At 51.4% G+C, this 23,263-nt stretch overlaps 8 protein-coding genes across 8 annotated transcripts; 2 read left to right on the forward strand and 6 right to left on the reverse strand.

Moving 5' to 3' along the window:
* Nucleotides 1–275: 275 nt before the first annotated feature.
* Nucleotides 276–882, forward strand: ASPZODRAFT_18909 (hypothetical protein; the record flags this gene model as incomplete). The annotated part of the gene is made up of 2 exons (XM_022727305.1): nt 276–292; nt 390–882. The coding sequence occupies 2 exons, from the start codon at nt 276–278 to the stop codon at nt 880–882; spliced, it is 510 nt and encodes a 169-aa protein (XP_022578654.1).
* Nucleotides 883–979: 97 nt separating this feature from the next.
* On the reverse strand, nt 980–3,023 carry ASPZODRAFT_72514 (hypothetical protein; the record flags this gene model as incomplete). Its single annotated transcript, XM_022729845.1, has 2 exons — nt 980–2,079; nt 2,144–3,023. 2 exons carry the CDS (start codon nt 3,021–3,023, stop codon nt 980–982), a joined length of 1,980 nt encoding a protein of 659 aa, XP_022578655.1.
* A 1,558-nt stretch (nt 3,024–4,581) lies between these two features.
* On the reverse strand, nt 4,582–5,889 carry ASPZODRAFT_72393 (hypothetical protein; the record flags this gene model as incomplete). The annotated part of the gene is made up of 7 exons (XM_022729833.1): nt 4,582–4,796; nt 4,873–5,206; nt 5,269–5,362; nt 5,426–5,513; nt 5,586–5,682; nt 5,741–5,776; nt 5,860–5,889. 7 exons carry the CDS (start codon nt 5,887–5,889, stop codon nt 4,582–4,584), a joined length of 894 nt encoding a protein of 297 aa, XP_022578656.1.
* A 1,187-nt stretch (nt 5,890–7,076) lies between these two features.
* ASPZODRAFT_154106 (hypothetical protein) lies at nt 7,077–10,986 on the reverse strand (the record flags this gene model as incomplete). Its single annotated transcript, XM_022726057.1, has 10 exons — nt 7,077–7,231; nt 7,295–7,406; nt 7,475–7,726; nt 7,790–7,941; nt 7,997–8,080; nt 8,441; nt 8,985–9,202; nt 9,254–9,585; nt 9,658–10,794; nt 10,949–10,986. The coding sequence occupies 10 exons, from the start codon at nt 10,984–10,986 to the stop codon at nt 7,077–7,079; spliced, it is 2,481 nt and encodes an 826-aa protein (XP_022578657.1).
* A 247-nt stretch (nt 10,987–11,233) lies between these two features.
* ASPZODRAFT_135631 (hypothetical protein) lies at nt 11,234–14,201 on the reverse strand. The gene is made up of 2 exons (XM_022723853.1): nt 13,561–14,201; nt 11,234–13,489 (listed from the first exon to the last, which is right to left on the reverse strand). Exons 1-2 carry the CDS (start codon nt 14,077–14,079, stop codon nt 11,498–11,500), a joined length of 2,511 nt encoding a protein of 836 aa, XP_022578658.1. The 5' UTR covers nt 14,080–14,201; the 3' UTR covers nt 11,234–11,497.
* Nucleotides 14,202–14,536: 335 nt separating this feature from the next.
* On the forward strand, nt 14,537–17,361 carry ASPZODRAFT_72838 (hypothetical protein; the record flags this gene model as incomplete). The annotated part of the gene is made up of 5 exons (XM_022729867.1): nt 14,537–15,055; nt 15,110–15,826; nt 15,901–16,007; nt 16,061–16,223; nt 16,282–17,361. The coding sequence occupies 5 exons, from the start codon at nt 14,537–14,539 to the stop codon at nt 17,359–17,361; spliced, it is 2,586 nt and encodes an 861-aa protein (XP_022578659.1).
* A 1,001-nt stretch (nt 17,362–18,362) lies between these two features.
* ASPZODRAFT_2113383 (hypothetical protein) lies at nt 18,363–20,721 on the reverse strand (the record flags this gene model as incomplete). Its single annotated transcript, XM_022727752.1, has 5 exons — nt 18,363–19,193; nt 19,268–19,676; nt 19,734–19,816; nt 19,876–20,549; nt 20,604–20,721. The coding sequence occupies 5 exons, from the start codon at nt 20,719–20,721 to the stop codon at nt 18,858–18,860; spliced, it is 1,620 nt and encodes a 539-aa protein (XP_022578660.1). The 3' UTR covers nt 18,363–18,857.
* A 538-nt stretch (nt 20,722–21,259) lies between these two features.
* On the reverse strand, nt 21,260–23,263 carry ASPZODRAFT_840718 (hypothetical protein). The gene is made up of 4 exons (XM_022730257.1): nt 22,749–23,263; nt 22,099–22,666; nt 21,788–22,004; nt 21,260–21,748 (listed from the first exon to the last, which is right to left on the reverse strand). The coding sequence occupies exons 1-4, from the start codon at nt 22,921–22,923 to the stop codon at nt 21,572–21,574; spliced, it is 1,137 nt and encodes a 378-aa protein (XP_022578661.1). The 5' UTR covers nt 22,924–23,263; the 3' UTR covers nt 21,260–21,571.

The raw sequence follows: 23,263 nt of genomic DNA on the forward strand, positions 1-23,263 counted from the left end.
ATTTTTCTCTTCCTGGTACCAGCAGTCTTCTTCTTATATCTTTACTCTCTTGCCTGTACTGTCCACAGGCAACCATTTGCCACAATTCCGGCTGTCGTCGATCATCAATCAAACTTCTACCTCAGACCACAAAGTATCTACAGAAAGGAATACTATAGCAATCTGCAATAATAAAAGTACAAAGTGCTTTATTCTTCTGAAGGAAATTGCCATTATCCTGCCAGAGTGTAGCAGCAGGCTTCTTGTCCCACCCCTCTTCTCCTCCCCATCACACCATGTTCTGTCTAAGAAGGTAGGTTTTATTATACTATTATACTACATAAAAAGATCTAGATTATAATCAGCTATTACCGCTCATTATTATCAACTGTACTGATAAGTTTCTCTAGTTGGCTCCCCCTCCTCTTTATCCCAACGAACGCCTCCCCCCTCTTCATCATCTCCTACGTCGCCCTAACCTACATTCTCCACCGACCCTGTATCTACTGTTCGGCCCTACTCCTGATCCTCTTCATATCTTCCTGCCACTGGTCTGATCGGTGTTTCTTCGATCTCCGTGGTGACTGGTTCTCCCCGCGGTATCCTGCGCCGGTCAACACCACCACCACCAACATCGAGATCGACAACTGCACTCAGAATAATCTCAATTTCACGTTTAATGAAAGTCTGGCTGGATATATCTTCGAGACGATGAACACGACGACCAAAGCACTGGCCGGTGCGGCGGTCGAGGAGGCCCAGCGCCGGCTCGCGGGCAGCACCAGCACCAACAATACCGGGCTGAGGCAAGAATGGGCAGGGATGGGACTCGAATGGCTGCGGAGTCTGCTGGGGAAGAGGGAATGGACGTTGCCATGTGTGGATGTCAAAGTAAGATTATAATTTGACTCAATGACACATATCTTCCTAGTTTTTCATGTATCATAAAAACTATGGAATGCATAGGGTACTACAGCTACCATTCACCAGATACCAAAAGTTACTGCCGGACCAAAACAGGCATTGAATCCAGAGGTGCAGCGATGGTCACCGTCTGCCCGCCTTCATACACTGTTTCCCCCGTGAAGAGCCTCCATTTTGCCCCCTCAGGCAGATAGACAGAGCGTTCCCGCTGGCCGGGCTGAAGCACGGGAGCGCACAGGTACTCGCTCCCATACAGATACTGGTCCTCGACCTCCCAGGCGAGTGGGTCCTGGGGAAACTCGAAGAAACAGGTGCGCATGACGGGAGTGCCGTGCTGGTGGGCCTCGCGCATGAGGGAGCGGGTATACTCGCGCAGAGTCTCGCGGATGTGCAGGTACTTCTCGCAGATGGCGTAGACGTCCTCGCCGTACGACCAGACCTCGTTGTCCGCGCCCGAGACGCAGGTGGCGCCGCCCGTGGTGCCTATGGGTTCCTTGTGCGGCTCGCGGTCGCCGTGCAGGCGCATGACGGGGCAGAAGGTGCCCCATTGGAACCAGCGGGTGAACAGCTCGCGGAAGGCCGAGTCGTCCGGGTTGCCACCGTGGAAGCCGCCAATGTCCGTCGTCCACCAGGGAATGCCTGAGAGGCCCATGTTCAATCCCGCGGCGATTTGGCAGCGAAAGGATGCCCAGGAGGACGCAATGTCGCCGCTCCAGACCAGCGCCCCGAACCGCTGCGACCCGGCCCATGCGCAGCGCAGCAGGTTGACGATGTTGCTCTGGCCTGCGGCTTGCTGGCCCTCGAAGAACGCCCGCGCGTACTCGACCGGGTACACGTTGCCCACCGCCACGTTCGAGCCCAGCCAGTACCGGTAGTTGTCAAAGTCATATGCGGCGTACTCCGGCTCGGCCTCGTCCAGCCAGAACACCTTGATCCCCTTGGAATAGTAGTTCTGCTGCACTTTCCCCCATAGGTAGGACCGGGCCTCCGGGTTCGTCGCGTCCCAGTGCACCGTGCTGCCCTGGAACTCCATCGCCGTCCGCACGCCCCGTTCCGTCCGGATGAGGTATCCCTTGGCCAGCATCTCCTCGTAGTTCTCCGACCGCTTGTCCACCTGCGGCCAGATCGATACCATCAGCTCGATTTTGAGCTTTTTGAGCTCTGCAATCATGGCATCTAGGAGTGTTAGAAAGAACATGAACGCAAAAAAAAAGAGGTGAAAGAAAGGAGGGCTATTTACCTGGATCCGGCCAGTAGGTGGGGTCGAACTTCCATTCGCCCTGGTAGGGCCAGTGGAAGAAATCGATCACGATGAGGTCGATGGGCAGCTCGCGGCGACGGTACTCGCGGGCGATGGAGAGTAGCTCCTCCTGCGTCTGGTAGCGCAGCTTGCACTGCCAGAACCCCAAGCCGTACTCGGGCATCATGGGAACTTTACCCGTGACATCGGCGTAGCGCTCGACGATTTCACGCGGGGAATCCCCCGCGACAACCCAGTAATCGAGCGCCTTGGTCGACTGGGCCTCGAAGCTCATGGTGTTCTTTCCAAACACGGCGCGCCCCACGGATGGGTTGTTCCAAAGAAACCCATAGCCACGCGAGGAGACGGCAAAGGGGACACTGGCCTGCGAGTTGCGGTGCGCCAGCTCGAGATCCAACCCCTTGAGGTCCAGGTATGGCTGCTGGTACTGGCCCATGCCGTAGATGCGTTCGCGAGGGTCGAGCGACTCAAACCGCCCGGTCAGCCGGTAGTCACCCCCGGGGATGGGGATGAACTCGCGCGCCTCGACCTCAAGGGCACTGCACTTGGGATCGAGCAGATCACGGCGGTTACGCGAGTACTCCTCGAGCAAAGGGGTACCCGCGGCATTGTAGACGATGATCTTGCCGCGTGAGGAGACAACAGCCTTGATCTTGCCGTTCGTGATGGAGGCGGATTCCTTGCCGACCTCAATGACTGGCGTATCGGACTCGGGTCTGGTGTGTAATGCCCAGTCTTCCGATGGCATCTGGTTCTGCTTCGTGCAGCGGACGCGGAGGGCGTGCGGGCCCCATGGTTCAATCCAGAGGACCTCCGCATCGTAGCGGTAGACGAGGCGGTTCTTTTCTTGGGAGAGCATAGTTTTTTGTGGTTACAGAGTACCTATTCGACAGGACTGTGTCCAGTCTCAGCAGTCAGCCACCATCATCATCATATAGGAAGGCTACCCACGGCCTGGCTAAGTACCAAGATATATCCAGATACACCCGGCGGGGTGAGGGGACCCGTCTCCGCGGTGGAGTTGAAAGGAACCATGGCGAGACGTATCTGTGCCTCTCACCAGCCATGTTGGCAAGCAGTGGGGAGCTGATTTGCTGGTTCCGGTGAAGAAAGGAGGAGAGCGTCGAGTTGGAGATGAAGCCGTTTAACCGGAGCAGTTATTTAGCCGGAATCAGCCAGGGATGAAAGTAACTGATTAATTCCCAAGTTGCCTATTGATCAGACGGTTTTATATCTTGTCTTTATTATCAGAAGTTTTGTTGATAGATTAGAGAATTGGTACGTAGTCCATAGCTGCTATACAGTATAGCTCCAGAGGAACTAGAGAATAATAGCTATGACTGTAATTAGAAGATACGAAATTCTGACTGAAGAATAACCAAGATATATTAAGAACACACAAGCCATGGTCAGGAACAGAGAATTCGGTCTACAACCCATACACCGACACACGTCACACAACATATGCCCATACCAGACTTACCTCTCTATATGGACCCTTCTCTAGATCTCTATCTATACTCATCGAATCTATCTTTTTAAGACAAGGATTCACCGTATTGAGATCTCCAGAATCGATTGCCGGAGCACGACAGGGTCCCGACGCAAGAACGCTCACGTAACGGTCCATATTGCATTCTTGCTGGGTAGCAACCCAGCTGAGAATATATACCAGGACTAGAGATTCCTTGTGTGAATGCTAGGATTGAACCTGGGGATATTGGTGTTGGTTGGTATCGGTGTTGTTGGTATTCAAACGGGGCATGGCTGCAGTCATGGAGGCGAAGAGGACAAGACCAAAGCGGATTTCTCTTGATTCTCTGCTCTTCTTCTTTTTGCTATGCTGCTATGCTGCTATAATGGTATATTGTTTTCTCCTTCCTGCAGAGCATCCGACATGGTACTATCCTTTGACCAAAACGGATACAGTCTTCCTACAAATAGCAGTCGAGATATCGCCCATTTGTAGAATGCAAATGCTGAAATTTATGTCAAGACTATACAGTCATCATTAAATACAAATGGTATCTGACAGGATGGGGAATAGACAGATATGTCAACAAGTGGTCCTATGCTCATGAAGATTATCAGACCATAATTACAAACATGAAAAAAAAAAAGCTCAAAAGGTATATCAAGGGGTGGAGGTGGAGAGAGGATGGAGGGTGCATCAAGAACCATGAGTGAAACATGAGCAGGTCGGAAGTCGGTATCACAACGTCAACGTTGGCCTTTCTTTGTGTCCTGTTGTCGTTACATCTGCGGAAAAGTAATTCCAGCAGAGAGGCCAGTCGTCAATATCTGCGGGCAGTCGTACAAGAAAAGCCAACCAGAGGAAAAAGCATGATCGTGGAGCAGAAAAAAATTGGTCGTCACTGGAATGGGGAGAAGCCGTCACACCAGAATAAACAAGGCTATTAATTGTACCCGCCGCCGCCCACGGGCATTGGCCAGTCGTCCTCGGTGATACTGCTCCAAAAGACCCAGACCATGACGACGGAGAGGAGAGTGAAGAGCGTCTCGAAAAAGGCGCCATTGATTTTGTGATTCGACGCCGTGCACAGGTGGACGCTAATCACATAGTTGAAGATCTGACCGATAGCGAAGAACAAGGCGGCCGCAGTAAGGTACACTATGTAGCAAATCAACGTTAGCGGTCATGTTACCAGAATACATATATATATGTATGTATTAGATACGCGACATACGCATAGGTCGGACTTCGCCCAGGACGCGAACCACCAGGATCGCTTCGAGTACGAAAAAGAAGACCAGGCAAGCGAGCGGGATGAGCTGGTACAACACGTAGAGCGCGTAGTTTCGGTAGTCAGTCGCGGCCGTGGTGTGGAAATACCCCGTCCAGTCGAAACCCGTATCCAGCGCGATGTAACCGGTGCCAATGAAGATGGCCAGCGCCGAGGCCACAATCAGCCCGATGGACGCGGGCGTCCCGTCGTCGAGCATTTGGAAGCCCACCACCGCGTTCAACAGAAGGATCCAACACGTCGCAGTAATCGCGGCAATATGGGCGGCAGAGAATCCCTGCAAAAAACCCCCCCAGTTAGAGAAGTGATATTTGTCAATTCATACGGTTCCAAGCTCACCTTTCGGGCTGCTGCCTCCAGCGGAAACCCGCCTACCGAGAAGATCTCACATATCTCGATGATGATGAAGCCGATAAGGAATAATTGGATTTCCCTGTCATACTGTCAATATGAATGTGTTTGCAAGGCGTAGGTATTTTCGAGGAAGGTATTTTACCGTCGTCCCACAGCCGCCTTCTTTCGTTCCGAGCGCCAGAGAAGAAACAGAGAAGTTAAAATAGCGATAAAAGCGAGGAGAATCGATCCTGTACCAATTGAAAAAGAAAAAAAAAGTCAGACAATCCTAGAAATTGCTTATTTCTTTCCTTTTTTCATACCGAGATTACTGAGATGCCTTCCACCACTCAGACCGATGCCCAGCAGGGCACATCCACCGTAGGCCTCGTTTGGGGGTTGATTGTTCGCGACGAACAGCTAACAAACAGTCAGGAATGGATTTCTGGGGGGGAATGGTATATTTGAATCAACGGACATTGCAGACTGGTAATGTCGAGTCCCGACAAAAGTCCTGCGACCGTTAGTCAGTCATTATTGTTATTCTTGCTCGTGCCAAAGACCCGTTTGTGATCCATCAGATCGCCGTGCACTCACATGGAATTTGCCAAACTGAGTCCCGCCCATAGTGAACGAAGACCTCCGCCAGACGGGAATAATCCGTACCCAACCTCTGGAAACAGGGTCGTTGACAGGAGGAAATATGCGATGCGTGCCTCGACCGCGGCACGATCGCTCGGTCGCAGGTCCAGAGAGGAGTAGGGATTAGGGGGCGGTGCCCAATTGACGGGGGTGGTGTGGGCGATGCGTTGGCGGCGGGATGTGAACGAAGGTCGAGCCGTGAACGAGAGACGGGCGAGTCGGAGCAAACGAGCAGAGATGAAGATGAAGAAGCAAAAGAGGGTCACTGGAAGCGAAAGATGGGGGTGGCTCTGCAGGATAGTAGGATGCTAGGCGGCCAAGCAACAAGGATCGGGAATTGAAGCGGCGGCCGGTAAGCTCAATACAGTATCAATAGATTATTAGATACTACCGAGTGAATCCTGACTGAGTGAAGGATCCTGTATGTAGTGCTCTGTACTCCATACTAGGTAGGTATAGAGAGTACAGACTACCTATTTTATTGGTTTTTTCTAGCTCCTGCAGACCAGCACAAGGTACGGAGTAATAAAACAGGTGGTTGGAGGTGAGACAGACCAGGAGTTTCTATAACCAACTAGTCCCTAGTAACTATCTAGTAGTCACTGTTAGTAGGATTTAGAGAATAGGTAATAATAATGTCTTCATACCTATATCCCTTGCTACTGACTCTAGAGTCTAAAAAGAGCTAACTATACCTGACAGTATATAAACTTGAGGTATATCCCAGTACCAGTTAACTATATAGTTACCAGTTAGTTCACTACTACAAATAAGTACCTAGTAAATTCCTATAAAAGATTCCTTTAGAAGATCATACACAAGGTGATGCTCTAAAACCTGGCTGAGATCCAACTAGTTATTATTAGTGAGTTTTGTTGTGGTGGCTGGTACTGTAAGGTACAATGAATAGCATCATTCCATACTGTGGCAGGGCAACAAGCCAATATTCGTATTCAGAACTTCCTAGCTGCCTAGGGGTTTCTAAAGCTATTATTCTGGATCTAAATACGGTATTTATTTATATCCTTGCTGAGATTATTGACCGCCACTTAGTATTTATGTAGTAAGATCTTATGACGTAGTTACTGCCTACTACTAGTTACTAGTTACTAGTTAACCACTCCATACCGAGTATCTAGGTAGGAGGTATTCCGTACTGGCTAGAATTCAATCTAGCACACATCCTCAATCTTCAACGGCTTGCCATCATGATCTCCCAGATCGACCTTGAGGGTGCGCCCAAACAGCTCCAGCAACATCTCGAAGCAGGCCTTGGTGATCGCCGGGTCGTAGCGGCCTTTACTCAGCTCGTCGCGGATGAATGCATCTAAAGCATTTGTATCAGTTATCAGCGACTATAAATCAATTTTCGGATTGTTGTATAACTTACGCTGCGCCCATGCCACCTCGTAGAAACTGAACAAGACCCCCTTGTCGTGTAATGTTTGGCGGATCAAGTCGCGACCGGCAGGAGGAACATGGGTATCATTCTTGCCGAAGATCTAAGGAAAGTCCCTGGTTAGCAGAGCCACATTTGAAGGTATGAAGGTAGTTTGAGATAGCAAGGTACCATTAATAGTTCGCCCTTGATATCTCCCGCCCTTGCCAGACTGTCATCGTTCTTCCCCGCCGCCAGCGTCCGAGAATGGATATCCGTTGCAAAGTAGCAGACAGACGCCTGGACACGGCTATCCAGCGCACAGCGATATGCCAGATGCCCGCCGAGACACATGCCCGTGGCGCCTATCCGGCCATTGCAGGTCGGGAGAGAGAGCAGGTAATCGACGCACAAACTGGCGTCCTCGTCGTAGGCAGCCAGTTTCTATATATCCTCTTAGCAACAACTGTAGCTTATGGACTATAGTTAACTTCTGAATTTGTCTACCTTTGTGATTTTCCACTCGTTCCCCCGGTCGGTATCTTGCGCATCGTATTTCAAGGCCTCCGGTCCAGTGAATTCATGGTAGCTCGAGGGCGCGGCACAGATGTATCCTTGTCCGGCGATCTGGCGAGCAAAACGGGCCACAGGACCGGTCACTGGTTTTCATCCTATTCAGACCCCGCGTTGTCACGTTGAATGGTATATACGTACCCTGGTAGATCTCGCTGAAGACCACCACGCCAGGGAACCGTGCCTTGGGATACCCGGGGATAATGGGGTGGAAAACATAGATCCCTGTCGGTCAGTGACGCATCCTGCCTGAATATAAGAATCCGCTGCTGGTTGCAGAGAGCGTACGCATTGTCCCCTCTCCGTCTGCCCTGGTGGGCACATCGTGGAAAGATTCCTGAATAAGCATATTGCTGTTTTTCCAACTAGACGAGCCAGAGCTGTCGTGATCTGTTGGTCGCTGGGATTCAAGGTCAATTGAGCTTTGTCTGGCCACGGAGCTATGGTGGGGTGCGGGGTTATGGGTAATATTTATCAGTCAATTGTAAGTAGCTATCAGACACTGACAAACAGCCCGAGGCAATATATGTATATAAGACCAGAAAATTAGAGCTGCTAATATACTATCTCAGTGAATAGCCTGACTCTAGTAACAGAGTCAAGGCAAGATTATTGTTATTTGCGTATCAGATCCATTACAAACATTAAATCTCCTTATATCTCAAGAAAACCCCCCCCGAAAGGTAGAAGAAGAAAAAAAAGAGTCCTTTACACGGGTGAAAAAAAAGCAGAGATTCATAGGCAGGAAGAAATGGAGAGATCCTTCGGATGAGAGCCCAGATGCGAGTTCAGAGGCATAACGAAGAATGAGACCGAGCAGTCTGGTCTAATAATATACATGGAAGGAAGGAATGTTTTGGAAAAAAGAGCAGTGGTCGTGGAAGCATGGGGATTGAAAAAGGCAGTGGTAGGAACAGCATTGACGAGCCATCAGGACATGACTATAGAAGGGGCGCATTATATGATTATTGAAAGAGGGTTGATCGGTTTGGAGAGACGAGTGGCAGTCTTGTACATGTGGCGATAAACCGTAAACCTTTAGAAGACGTACTAGAAAGACCGTTAGAAGGGAAAAAAAGAAAGAAAACGAAGAGCCAAAAAAGATCGGGGCTGTCGACGATTTACTTACAGGGATGAAAAGGTAAGGAACGCGTCTCTCATACTCGGCCCAAGCCTCGCCGTACTTGGTACGGCAGCGTTGGATATCGCGCATGGCACGGTGAGAGATCATGCACGCGAAGAAGAGCGGATAGAACCAGGGGAAAGGGCTGCTGAACCCGGTGATGAGACCCCAGTTCAAAGCGAAGTACAGATCACAGGTGTAGTGAATCTTGCGAGCCTTGCCGTCTATAGAGAAATTAGCATCAATCTTATGCTTCTGGAAAAGGAGATGCTTACACCACCCATCAACAAGGATCTTGGAGCCGTCCGCCGCGGTGATGGTCTTGGGGTTTTCAAGGGTCTGCCAGGGAAGCTGGGGGAAGGTCTTGCGGTACACCATCGTTCCACGCTCCTGTTGACGGTACCGGTTCTTCTGGCTATTGGTGGTGTCCCAGACCCAGTAGACAAACAGATAGGCAATGTACAGGCCAACCAGGAAATAGCGGTTCCAGCGGTACTCCGCAGGGTCGTGGTTAGCCAGGTAGATCGTGCAATGGCAGTAGCTCAGAGGTACACCAGCCAGATTCCAGAAGATTAGCATAAAACCCCATTTTTCATAGTACATATCCCTGCAGAAATGTCAGTTAATTGTCGAATCAAGTAATCTCAAAAAGAAAGGGAAAAAGAATCTATGTGCTCACCAGGTAGACACGATGCACTCCTCACCCTTGGAGCAAGCATTTGCGTAGAGGAAATGAGCCATGAGGATGAATCCAACCTCCCCGGAGATGTAGCCATAGTTTTCGTACTGGCGCGCCGCGGTGCCCATGGAGAGGAAAAGCAGAATGTACCAGGGCAGACGCACTTCGAAGAACATCTTGAAGTCGAGAAGACCGAACATGCGTGGGTTGAGCTCCGCACCCATGAAAAAGTCATATACGGGATATCCAGTCATCCGGTGTTGCGCGCCGCGAGCCAAGGCTGAAAAGTACGCGGCAAAGGAAACGAGGTAGCCAGAGATAATGGCGACGCTCAGAAGCGGGCCGAATTCGTCGATAATGGTGTAGAGCTTAAAGATGCCGGTGAAGTGAAGAATAAGCGCCAGCACAATACTGGTGTAGAACGACCAAACTGCCGAGCAGTAGTACGGCAGCTGCTTGCCCTTCAAGTGCGGCAGAGGCCGTCCCATCACCGTGATGCCGGGGAGAAGCAGATAGCAGGCACCCTCGAAGACGAAAAACACCCAGTAGATGGCCCACGCCTTGAGTGAAGGAAACGCGCCCTCATATACCAGGTGTGCCAGATGCGCGAAGAACTCAGATCTCGTCTGGCCCTCCGCCGGCGTCGGGAACTTGCCGTGGTAATAGGTGGCCCCAATCCACATGTAGTACATCAGCATCGGAAAGCCGACCATCATGGCCGAGACGCCCCAGGAGCCTCCGAATTCGAACTCGCCGCTGTAGTCGATCTTGGGGTCCATGCCCTCCGCCCAACCATCCACGACCCGCGCCTTTTCTTTCGCAGCCACATGGGCACTACCGTTGACGCTGCCGTTGGTGCTGTCTTTGGCGCTGCCATTGGCACTGCCATTGGCGTGGCCATTCGCGCGGCCATTCACAACCGAGGGCTTCGACGGTGTCTCATCACTGTTTTCTTCCTCCTCCTCCCCTTCCTCTACCTTTGTTCTCTTTTGCGTGCGTCTAGTCGTCTTGGATCGGCCACGGAGCTCCGCCGCAGAATCGGAGACATCGTCTGCGCTGGTTTCGGAGGGCAGCACAGAACTGCTTCGAAGAACTCGTCGACCGGGGGTTTCGACAAAGCCAGGACGCTCCAGTTTTCTAGCCAGGCACAGTCAGTTTACGAGCGGTCAATGGCAGCGGAGTCAATGGCAGCCGCGCGTCTCTGTGGCCAGCAAACAGAAAAGGGGAAAGTTTAGGTTTGGAAGCCCCAGAGAAAACAAACAGGGCTCGTTTTGACGAAGAAACCACTTACTTGGGCGTCTTGCCCGTCTGAGAACGTGTAACCGTCATAATTGACAAGCCGTTCAAGGAGCGTAGCCTCGGTTGAGGGTTTGGGGCGCGTCGAGAGGGAGAAAATCGCAAGGAGAAGAATGTGAATTTAGTGGTGGAGCTGGACAAAACAAATAATTTCCCCGGACACTCGCCAGTTGGTGCAGAGGATTCAAGGATGATTATTTGCCAACGTCGCCTATCTTTAATTAGATAATTTAAAGTTATCAGCTGTCTTTAACTACTGCTAAATAGTAAGTAGTCTGCTCTATAATCATTGTATTCTAAGGCAGTCACTGGCACTGCTGTTTACCAGTGCTGTTATATTCAAGAACGGAGTATTGCATTGAATTATTTATAGATAAATCACATTTCAACTGTTGGATCCAGTATTGTGCTTGTAGTATGCTTTCCAATATACATCACAGCACCTGGTACATCTTCTGGAAGAAAGAGATAGAACAATTCAAGTGGAAAGCTGGATATTGGCCCTAAATAAGGCGATGACGGGAGCGGCACATGGACCTTATCTCTATGCTCCTCTTTGGATGTTAGTGGACATGAGTGTAATCTTCTTGTTTTTCTTCTTCTTCCCACCAGCGCTGGGGGTGGAGGCACCATTTTGGTCAGCAACCGACTGGGCGATGATCTCGCTTTCCCTATGAGCCTGGAGCTCTTCTTCCCAGCCACGGAGCCAGCCGTCATTCATGGACGTCGTGGGACCACGGGCGTGAGAGGTTGAGGCCACAACCGTAGTGCCCCAGACGGTGCGAGCTCCCGGCGGGCTAGTGGAGGGAGAAGACAGAACTGCGAAACCAGAGGATGCCTGGGGAGGAGATGCAGAAGAAGATCCCAGTTCGAAATCCGGGCCGTCTGTGGCGACGGTGTTGGCTAGTGGTTGGAAATCGCGGTCTGAAAAGGGAGGGTCAAGATCGGTGGCACCGATGCTGAGTCTTTTCCGCCGAGCTCCTGCCCACCGTTTCTCGTCCTCTTCCTTTTCAGCGCGAATCCGATCCTTTTCCTCGCGGGCCTCTTTATCTCTATTTCGTTTTCTCCGTCGGTCAATCTCGGCCCGGAAACTCTCTAGAACCTCTGGGACTACGACGTCACGCCAGTCGCATTCGAGGAAATTGACCTCGCAACCTTGAGGCAGGTGACCAAGATACTTGGCTCGTTTTCGAAGCTCGTCGTCCACTATATGCCCGGTCGATATATGCTCGACTCGTGGAAGGATGGTGGCTGGGAAGAGATGATAGTCGCCGAAGGCAGCCTTGAGAATCCTGATGTCGAGAGGTGACAGGTAAAACTGGGGGAGAGCCTGATAAAAGTAGTACGGCTGGTCGGTAGTAGTATTCGAAGCATGCGTCTCTTTTCCCTTCCCAAAGAAACGAGATGTACCGTGCTCTCTCTGCCTCTCTTTCCCATGTGACTGTGAAGCAACTTGTAATTTGGCCATACCATTTGTCAATTGATCGGGCTTATCCGGTGCGTTGGATTTAGGATCCGAGCCAACACTTTGCTCGGCAGCTCCGGCATAGGGAAAAGATTCTGCGGGAGAACTTTGTCCAGGTTCCTGGGCATGCTGTGAAATGTGTGTTGGTGCAATGTCATTAGGCACTGACTTGAGTGCACCGGGCTCTCGCCCGGTTTGCTCCCCGACAGACTGGCGGGTTATCTCTGGAGGGTTTCCGATTCCTCGAATCTTCTCTTTGGCGTCACTGATGGTGACAATGGCTTTCCGGATCCATTGGTTATCGTCCCCAAAAAGAAGCTCATCTTCCAACTCCTGTCGTCGGAGATCCTCAATCTCTTCATCATGCTGTGATACCATGTAGTCTTCGCCACCCTTCATGATACGTGCGTAGTCTGCGACCTCTGCCGCATGGTACCAGGGCACATCGTCTTCGGGCCTCAGGCTTTCCGCGCCGTCGCGTGGAAGGGCAAGAGTGCTCCCGGCCTCTCGCTTCATTAATCTCAAAACAACATCTCCACCCTCGACAGGCAAATCCCCCTCCTGGCCACGGAACCATCGCACTGGGCGCGTTTCCGAGCTAAATATGGTATCCCAGCAGATTGGACATTTCTTCCAGCGAGCCTTCTTCTCCGGCACAGGGTTATCTTCGTCTGTCGAATGCATGTAGCGGATCAAACAAGGCAGACAAAAGATATGCCCACATCTCGCCATCCGTGGGGCTACCGGAATCGATAGACAGATCGGACAGCTGGCTGCCTGCGTCTGAGCGGAGGCAAAAACCTGCATCACCGAGTCCCAGTCCAGATGCACGTCCGCGTTTGCAGCTTGTGCGTGGTAGCCCCGGGTTGGATCCACAATGAACCTGTAGTTCGCATGAACATACCGCGCCTTGTCCATCGCATGGTACCCGGAGCCCAGCCCCCACGACTGGAACCGACGACTATTGCGCAGGGGCGGAGGATGGTGCTGCGGGCGAGGGGGGAGAGAAAAGTTCATCAAATGAGTAATGGACGTCTGTCCTTTCCGACTATTATTCGACCTCATGGCGGCCTGCACCAATAGTCAGCGCTCTGAAGCCCAAGAAACATACAACACCCCAAAAGGCGAGACGGTGCACCTACAGTCTCGTTGTACTCTTCATCATCCAGCAGCCGAGGACGCCGCTGTCGCTTGTGCTGGCCCTTCCGGACCTGGCTACTTCTGGCAGCCGCCGCGTTCCTCGCCGCGAACCCTGCCCCAAAGCTCCCAGAACCACCTGGGCGTCTCTGATAACCTCCCTCACCGGCAGACGCGTTTGTGTAAGACGAAGCCAACGCCCCTGGCGCAGGATTCAAAGATTTCGCCGCTTTCGAAGAGGATTGGCCTGGTCCTGGATTGGACGACATCGCTCGGGCTCCCCTCCTCGACCAGGCCACAGCTTGCCACACAGCAGACCACGGAACGGTCTTGCAAGATATTCGAATCGACGATAGCCGGGCCCTGACGGACAGCTGCCCCGCGGCACAGAGAACTGCAGAGCTCCAGAACCACAGAAAGCGAAAACAAAGATCGCCAGCAGGGCCCCGAATGGCGGGGGCGATGGCAGGTGGAAGAAGGCGGGTGGTCTGCCGTTGGGGCCTGAGGCACCCGGGCGGGTCCATGTCACTGCCTCAGGCACGTGAAGGTCCCAAAAAAACAGCCCGTCCAGCTCGTTCCCGGCAGACGTCGAATCCTCTGCGTGCCCGGGGCTTGTCTGCTGCTGCACGTCTCCGGTTAGAGCATCTCTGAACACGTTGGACCTGTTGATACGCTGCAAAGGCCTGTTGGATTGCTTGAGAGAAAGGTAAGACCCTGGTTTCGAAGGGGAAGGCGAGAAAATTGCTGAGCTGACAATCGATCCCTTTTAGCCCGCGCAGAGCCGCCACGCACAAAAGAGAGAGAGAGAGAGAGAGAGAGAGAGAGACGTCGACACTGCACCACCACCGCTGCGCCCGTTTGCCTGCTCAGTCTGACCGAGAGGTCGGAATGGCCGAATAGACGGGTGAACTGTTCACTTGCCGCCTATATATTCATTCGCATGGCTCCCTTTGAGGCACGGCGACGCCAATCAACCTGGACATGATGAACCATCATCTGCCCGCTATGCCCCATGGGCAGCAGCCCATGCCGCCGCAGCGACGGCAGCACGAGATGCCCTACGCAGCAGGGCCCCCGAATATGCGACCTCCGCCGGCTTATATGCCTTACAGCCCCCACATGAACGGACACCCGCCCCCGACCTATTCGCCGCAGCAATATGGGCACTGGTATCCGGTCTATACCCAGATGCAGCTGCCACCGCGCCCGTATCAGCAGTCTCCCTATGCACCTTTGATTGTTTCCTCGTATCCTCCTTCGCAGCCTGTTATTCCCGCCGCTCATGTTCCGCCACCGTCGATGCTGCAACCGCGCACCGCCACTCCCCATCAGCTCCCGATGTCTCCGGCGGCCAGTGCGGTTCCCAGTCAGTTAGAGATGCAAACACCGTCTCCCGCGGCAGCCCCAGTTAATGACTCTGTGAACTCCCCGGTATTATCCCCGTCATTCTCGACCAACGTGAAGCTGGCGCCGACAGCACCGGAGCCCTTCCGTGCACCTGTGAGTCATCTTGTGTGGATATGCCCAATATTTCTATACTGACAGTTAGTACAGGTTCCTTGGTTGTCTGTTCCTGAATGTCCATTTCCTGCAAGAGTCCCGCGCAGACGGCGTAGAGGTCGTATCAATCCTGCCTCCGCTTTCTCGGTCGAGCTTCCTGCGAAAGATACCCCCCTTCCCTCTGACCAGACCGAACTCATAGACGCTGTGAAAACTTCGGAATCTCTCGTCCCACAAGCCCCATCCGAGCCACAGACTCCCACCACCTCTGCTGTCCCTTCAGAGGCAGACTCGACACACCCGACCACGCCATCTTCGACGGCTCCCCAGTCGTCAGTGCGGACCCAGTCGAAAGGTTCCAAACCTGCGGTACCTCTCGTTCCCATTGTCCCGATTATTCCGCAGATTGCGGATATTCCTCGTCAGCCGGCGAAGGATGGCGCGGATTCTACGAAGACAGAAGAAAATCATTTATCGACCTCTGCGGCCGATGCTTTCGCAGATTCGACGAAACCGGCTTCTTCAGCTCCTGCCGTCTCTGCCGTCTCCAAGTCCTGGGCGGATCTGGTCCGTTCCAAGGCCGCCTCGCGCGCCGCAGCCGCCTCAGGAACCGAGTCTACTGAGTCTAGAGGCCTTGCAGTTCCCAAAAGCGAAACTCTTGCAGATGTTCTCATGACCATGGGGGACGATGTCTCGCAATACGCTGAAAAAGTGGCCTTTTTAGAACCTCGAGGGCTTGTAAATACTGGAAACATGTGCTACATGAATTCTGTGAGTCTCCTTCCTCGTATCACTGCGTTCGTCCACAGACATTTTCCTGATTTTTGTCTTTTCCATGCTGTTAGGTCCTACAAATCCTTGTGTCTTGCGTGCCATTTCATCAGTTTCTGGACTATATCGGTCGTCGGGCTGCCCACAGCTTCCAAAGCGATCTCCCCTTGATTGACGCCATGTGAGTGAACCTCTTTCTTTCAGTCTCGTCGGGTGTCTCTGATTGTTGGACAGGATCATGTTCGTACGAGAATTCCGTGTCATTGACGCGGCGCGCTCCGAGGAACAATTAAAATTACGGCTGAAGCCAAATGAATTAGAGGAATACGGTGACGCATTTACGCCAGAATTTGTATATGAAGTCATCAGACAGTTACCACGATTCCGTGATATGAGGGTAGGGCTTCATCCCATCTTTTTTTCAAGAAGATTTCTTACATGCTAACACCTTTCAGCGCGGCCACCAGCAGGATGCTCAGGAGTTCCTTGGATTCCTTTTGGAAGAGATGCACGAAGAATGCGTCCGTGCTTCTAAGCATACATCTGTAACCAGGCCAGACGATTCCATCGACGCTACTAACCAATCTGGTGATGGGTGGCTGGAGGTTGGTCACAAACAGAAAGCTGCCATTACTAGATCCTCCGGACATATTGCTTTGGAATCCCCCATCACACGTATCTTTGGTGGGAAAATTCGGTCGGAATTCAAAGTGCCAGGCAACAAGAACTCTGTGACGCTGGAACCTTACCAGTCGCTCCAACTCGACATCGGGTCACCAGACGTGCATAACATCATCGACGCTTTGAAGGGTCTTACCAAATCTGAGAGCATCCAGGGCGATTTCAACTCATCTCGTGGCCCTAATGTCACGGCCACCAAGCAGATTTTCATTGAAAGCTTGCCGCCTGTGCTGATCCTCCATCTGAAGCGGTTCCAGTATGATAGCGTGACGAGAGGCACACAGAAGATCTGGAAGAAGATTGGGTATCCTCTTGATCTGGAGATCCCGCGCGAGGTGCTCCCGCCTCACCGGCGGAATTTGATGACTCCCCAGGGTGGACTGCCCAAGTATCGTCTGGTCGGAGTCATCTACCACCACGGCAAGAATGCTAGCGTTGGACACTATACCGTGGATGTTCGACGCCAGGACGGACGTGAATGGATTCGTATGGATGATACGATGATCAGGCGCATCCGCAGCGAGGAAGTCGCTGAGGCTGGCGGTGAGGAGGACCCCAAGGTCCTCGCCGCGGCTCTGGAGCAACATAAACGCGACAAGGAGCCATACAGCAACATCTTCGATCACATCGATCAGAACGATCTCGAGGACTCGGACGGTGACCGGGGCTGGAGCCAAGTCAATGGATCGGGCACAGCAGGGCACTCCAGCAAGAAGTCCGTTTCGACCGGTGTCAACGGTGTCTCAACGTCTACCGTCTCCGGGTCGTCTTCGGGCGTCAGAACGCCCATCGGCAGATACGGCACGCGCGACAACAAGGTTGCCTATCTGTTGTTCTACCAGCGGATTGCCTAAGCGACTCTTCTAAGCGCCAACCTTTTCCCTCATCAATTGACGCATAGCTTTATTTGGCATGGGTACCATTCCAGGTCTAGACTCTCATCTATGTGTGTTTAGGGTTTGATCTTGTTGTGTTCCCCCCCCCTTATCTATGTCTTTTTCTCTCTGCCGCATTATGAGTCAATCTTGTCTTTCTTAGTCCTGGTCATTTACAGCATATTGTTGACTAACTAGCCAGGCCTTGCTGGGTTTTATCTCCCTTTCCCCCTTTCTTATTTTCCGGCCTCGCTTCTAATGGGCTGTACATATAATCAACGGATATGCAGGTTGCGCGGATGTCATGTCTTGGTCTTTGTGTTTTATGACTCTTTTATCTCCCATGCATATCAAGACTTTACAGTCAGGAGAATGCATTTCGAGAAGCGACATAGTGTCGACGAGAGGGAGAGAGAAATGTTCTCCAAGGACCTCCACTCTGAAGAGGTGCAGGCTCTTGGACCGCTGTCCATCTTGAATGTGGTCGTCTGTGATGATCGAAAGCGGTCACGTCAAGCATTTTAATCCCCATTATGATGATCTTGCCATTTGGTTTATTCTTTATTCACACACCTCTTTTATCTTTCCTGGGCCTTATCTGCACCCCGTGGCTCTGGTATATACCCTTTCTTATTTCCTCTCGCATAGCATTGCCTGATGATTTATTTTTGAGACACCAGTAGGTGTCTTGACCTTATTTTTTTGCTTTAATTTCTTCTTTTTCTTTCTTCATTTGATCTTTCTGAAGGGTGGCGTGGACCAGATTTAACGACCTGCATGACTTTCTTTTTCCCTTATAGACATTTTGTCGGTTCAGAAGGCGGAATCTTGAAACGGAAAAAAGAAGACAAAAAGGAGACATGGACAAAATTGGCGAGGATTAAGCAACAGATAGCGGAGAAAGAAAATAGAGAGAGGGAGGGAAAGCAGGAGAATTTGATGGTGGATTAATTTGCTGCATATGGGTTAAGCTGGATTGATCCATTGCGAGACCGGCTAGGTCTCACTTCGGTTTTGATCATCTTACCTTTTCTTTCTTTTCTTTTATGTTGTATCACTCTTTTTAATCGATGAGGAAGGGCTAGGGCGGAGGACAGTGTGATATTCTCATGTCATCGGAAAATAAGGGAATGGATGGAGTTACGAGAAGAGAGAGGCTGTCTTCTTCCTGTTGCAAGGCAGGATGAAGATCAAGGAAGAGGAAAAGCGTGTTCAAGAAAAATAAAATGAAGACTTTGTCAAATCTAGGGTTTCAATCAAAAACCTCTTATTCCTGATGAATCTTTATAGTAGTTAAATAGTCTTGTAGCCTCTCAGAAAGATCGTTCTATTTCGTTTCGAGCGCATATACAGTCCAAAATCACCCGAAATCCATGTCTTGTCGCTGAGATAGAGCATCAACATGAAAAGTTTTAGTATGTATCTCTAGTATCTGCATGAAGCCGCAAAAGGGGGACGACAATCATTTCCTTGAGCTACGGGCGTTCATCAGCAAAGACAACGCCTTGCTCGGTCCCATGTGTAATGAGGCGGACAGGTCTCTCCGGCTCTTCGGGGTCGTTGGGTCCCGGCTGCCCATTGCCGCGGAAGATAGTCGCCTCTGGAGCACTGCTGGCTGTCTGGGCGCCGCGCTTGCGGCCTCGACTGGTGCTCTGATCCACTTCCGGGGTTGCGGTGCTGCGCGTGTGTTGGATATGGGCGATTCGGACGGCGTTATGTTCAATGGTTGAGGGGGTGCTCAGTGCCTGGGAGATGGTACGGGGGAGGTGATAGCCTACTTTGCCCAGGGGGACAGAAAGGCCGTGCACAATCTGGTTAGGTGTTAGATGCATCACAGGGGGTTACCATGATTTAAATCGGGGCGATTAGTAGTATAGAGTCTTACAATACTGCAAATGACCAGGAACCACACAACGATATTGACCGCGTCCGAGACCCTTTGGGCGTCCTCGCGGACCTGGCCGTCCACAGTGATTGATTGCAGAAAATCTCGACAAACGGAGAGGTAGAAGATGGCGCCTACCCCGATAGGCCCGAAAAATCCCACAAAGGCAGCATGTGACAGATGCTCGATCTGATGGATATATTTATGCATGGCAAACACAATGGGCATCCGGCGGACAAGGAGGATCAGAACCCCCAGGAAGACGAGTCGGTATATCGGGATGATATCGTTTTGTGCAAACGAAGACCAGGGACATACTGCGCCAAACCACATAAAGATGGAAAGATTCAGAAGCATATCTATCGTGGGCTGTAGCGAATCATCCATGGTTTCAATGCGGAACCAGTCGCTTGGTCAATGTCAGCGGAAGGAAAGGTTTATAGATGGTCATAGGTATGTATCATACTCTTGAGTGAAGACATTGCCTGCGATGAAGCAGCTCAGAAGATCATCAGTTCCTATCAATCCACAGGTTCCGATAATGAAGAGCTGAAACCACTTGCGTCAGTATGGTACTTGGAAGTATTAGATTCAGGGATAGTGCGTACTGCAAGTGCAATGGCAAAGACCAGAAAGCTCTCGCGGTCTACATAGCGCTTCTCTTCGGCCCAGTGCAGGAGCTTCCGAGAAAGCCAGCCGACGACAACACCATATGCGACGCTCAGCAGGATGGTATAGCACCAAGTCTCGGAGAACCAGAGCCCGAATGCCTTTGCGGCACCGCCACTGGTTCCTGCCCCGCCCATCCCGACATACTTCATCAAGTACAATCCGAAGTAGAGGAACGGGTACCCAAGTCCGTCGTTGGCCCCGGATTCTGCAATGATGATCCTCTGTAATGGGCGCGGGACATGTTTATCGGCGAACCTCCCTTTCACGATGGAGTTGGACAACACTGGGTCGGTCGGAGTGATACAGGCGGCGATAATCAGCGCATGGAGGAACTGGAGGTTCGGGATCATCGCCCAGATGACAAGACTGCTGCAGATCCACATGGCAGCCATACCGGGCCCTAGCAGCAAGGACAGACTTTTCCATTCGATCTGCAGATAGCGTTTGGGCAGTTGCACCCCGGCGAGGACCAACTGAACCCCCAGTACCAGCCTAGCAAAGTACAGAGTGATAGTCTCGAGGTTTTGTTGCGACCCCTGAGCGTAGTCGAGAGGTCTGATGAAATTGGCTGCATGGGGAGAGAAGGCGATGCCAGCCAGCATTGAGATTACTGTGATTTGAATTAGCCATATGGCCTCCGTTTCCGACAGGGACTTATACGGACATGCTTCGGACAAATAAAAGGTCTCCTTGCATAGATAGGAGACTAGACCAAAGAGAGAGATGAATCCCCCCAGCGTCGCACAGACAATGTTAAAGTTGATTAAGGATAGAGTCGGCATTTTGTCCCCTCTTTGCTTTGTGGGCCTGGCTCTTTCTTGGGTAGGACGGCAGCTGTCACTGACTTATGGAGGAAATGCCTCTATACTGGATTTTTGATTATTATCTAGCTGTCTTCGTTTTTTCTTCTGAATATGAAGAGGTAATTACCTGGTTCCTGGTTGATCGACCCGATTTTCCACTTGTGAGATATGAGGAGCCTTTCAATCCGGCGCTGCATCCACGATTTAATTCACTGTATTCCACTGCTTGAGAATATCAATTCTCATGGAAAAGAAAAGCCAGTGTTATTCGATCATAATATTGATTTTGCGAGAAACAATTGTGCTGCTCATGGGAGAAGGAGTCAATACTTCAAGCGACTTTAGACAAGACGCTTGGCTCAGTCCAGAACGCTTCAATAAAGTTCCGATCTAAGGTCCGAGAGATCTATCGCAGACGACAGGCAAGAATAGCGACTGTGTAAAATCGCTGAGCAAGAAGTCGGTAAGAAAAGACGCAGGGTATAATGACCATGAGAGAGATCGAGTCGAAGTCGGAAGTGGGCATCGGATGCATCCGCCCCTCACGGGCTAGTAACTAACCGGGGGTTTTATGGGACTCAGCCTTGCAAGAAAACGCGGCGACGTTGAAAGGAATAGTTCCAACTCATACGTATCAAGATTTTTTCTGCTGGAGGGGTTTCTATCGCTATTCTAGAAGATTGCGTTGAGCAGTTAAAAATTAAGCACTAACTAGCTACTGGGGAAGGGCATCATAACCTTGCGGAGCGAGGGAGGCAAGAGGAAAATAAATTCCGCGGTAGGATATCCAGCTGAATTGAGTAAATGAGAGACGGAAATACACCCATGGCTAAATGTCCTCCTCGTCATCGAACGCCTCGTCAGGGACATCCTCGATGGCTTCCAAAGCTTCTCTTTTCTCCGAAACCCCTATCCGGGCTCCATTTACAGCTAAGCGGTCGGCCGCCTCGTTCCCTGGGTCCTTGGCATGGCCTTTGATCCATTGAAACAGGGTCTTGACCTTGAGCTCGTTGCGTTCTTCGATCTTGACAAGAATCGACTCGACCAGATCCTTGTTCTCAACCGGCTTGTTGTCCGCGGTCATCCAGTGGTTGCGGCGCCATTTGATATACCAGACGGTGACGCAATCAATAGCATATCGGCTGTCCGTAAAGATGGTGACATCTCGATGGCGAGGAGCAATGTCGATAGCGCGAAGAATGGCCGTGAGTTCGGCCCGCTGGTTCGTTTGACGGCTTCCCTTGAGCGGTTCTGAGACGTTTCTGCTGGCAGAAGTTTCATCAGCCAAAAAAAAAAAAATTCGCCGGTCTAAAAGATATGCACTGAGGCAAAAAAGAAGAGAAAGAAGTCACTCACCTTTCGTCACCAGGGCCAAAGTAAACGCCTACACCCGCCGAAGCAAGCTTCGAACCATTCCTCAAGGAACTGCCATCGGTGTAGATTCGGAGCATGCCCGGCGGACCAGTAACCTTGGTCTTGGTTGCTATCTTCTGCGCCGCCGTCTTGTACACCACCTTCCCAGTTGCCGGATCAAGAATTACATTCGGATCGAACTGGTCCTCCGCTCCGGGTGGCAGGAGACCCTCGCCTGGCTCTAGCGTAGCTCCGGCCTCATCCTTGGGGGGTTCATTCATCAGCCCCGGTGGTACGAATGGCGCTGATGAAAAAGCCGCGGTTCCCTGGCCAGCACGCACGAACTCTTCTGCCTCTTGCCTCGTTGAAAACTTCTTATATCGAGGCCTTGTAAAACCCTTGATCTGATCTTGAGCCTTTGCCCAATCCGTATATACACCTGGCACCCGCCCTCGCTGGATCCCATAATACCTAGTGTGTTCGTTCTCTTGTACATTTTTTTTATTGCCAGAGGGGAGTTGGACGCCGGACAAGAACGCGTTGGCTTCTTCTAGAGTCGGAAACGCTTGGACTAAATGGAAAGAAAAAACAGACTGTTAGCCAGGCGGTTCGTGCCTTCCGAGAACTGGAGAATATCAAAAAAGAATGCCTACAGACGGCACCCTTGTACCCCGTGACCTGCGCTAGACATTCATTCCACTCATAGTATACCCCGGGTTCGAAACCAGCTTTGACTGCATAGTACTTCCCCGCAGAGCTTCGTTTGCGTTTCGTCCCCGCTGCTGAGGCCGGGGACGATCGGTGTGGTGAAGGGGTGGTCGCGTTCATCGGCGAGGATACTGTAGCTGTGACGGAAGGATCGAAAAGGAGTGGAGAAAGTTCGAGTTGTAGGTCTTGTATTGCCCTCCAAAAATTGATTCCAGAACGAAATCCTCTCGCTGGTGAGGTGAAGATTCCAGGGGTCGAGGAGTATCTAGGGATCAACGGGCAGCTCGAGAGGGTACAAAAGCGTCCCGGTCTGGGAGCCAAACGCCTAATAGCGTTGCAAATAGCTTCTGAAGCGTGATGAAGAATTTTGGCAGCTTTGGCGGACGCTCTGTATCAAATGGGATAGGTAGTAAATAGCTCATAGGAATCCACACGGGATTCGTTAAGAGTTGGATGGAGG

This window comes from Penicilliopsis zonata, assembly GCF_001890105.1.
Source record: "Penicilliopsis zonata CBS 506.65 unplaced genomic scaffold ASPZOscaffold_15, whole genome shotgun sequence".
NCBI lineage: Eukaryota > Fungi > Ascomycota > Eurotiomycetes > Eurotiales > Aspergillaceae > Penicilliopsis > Penicilliopsis zonata.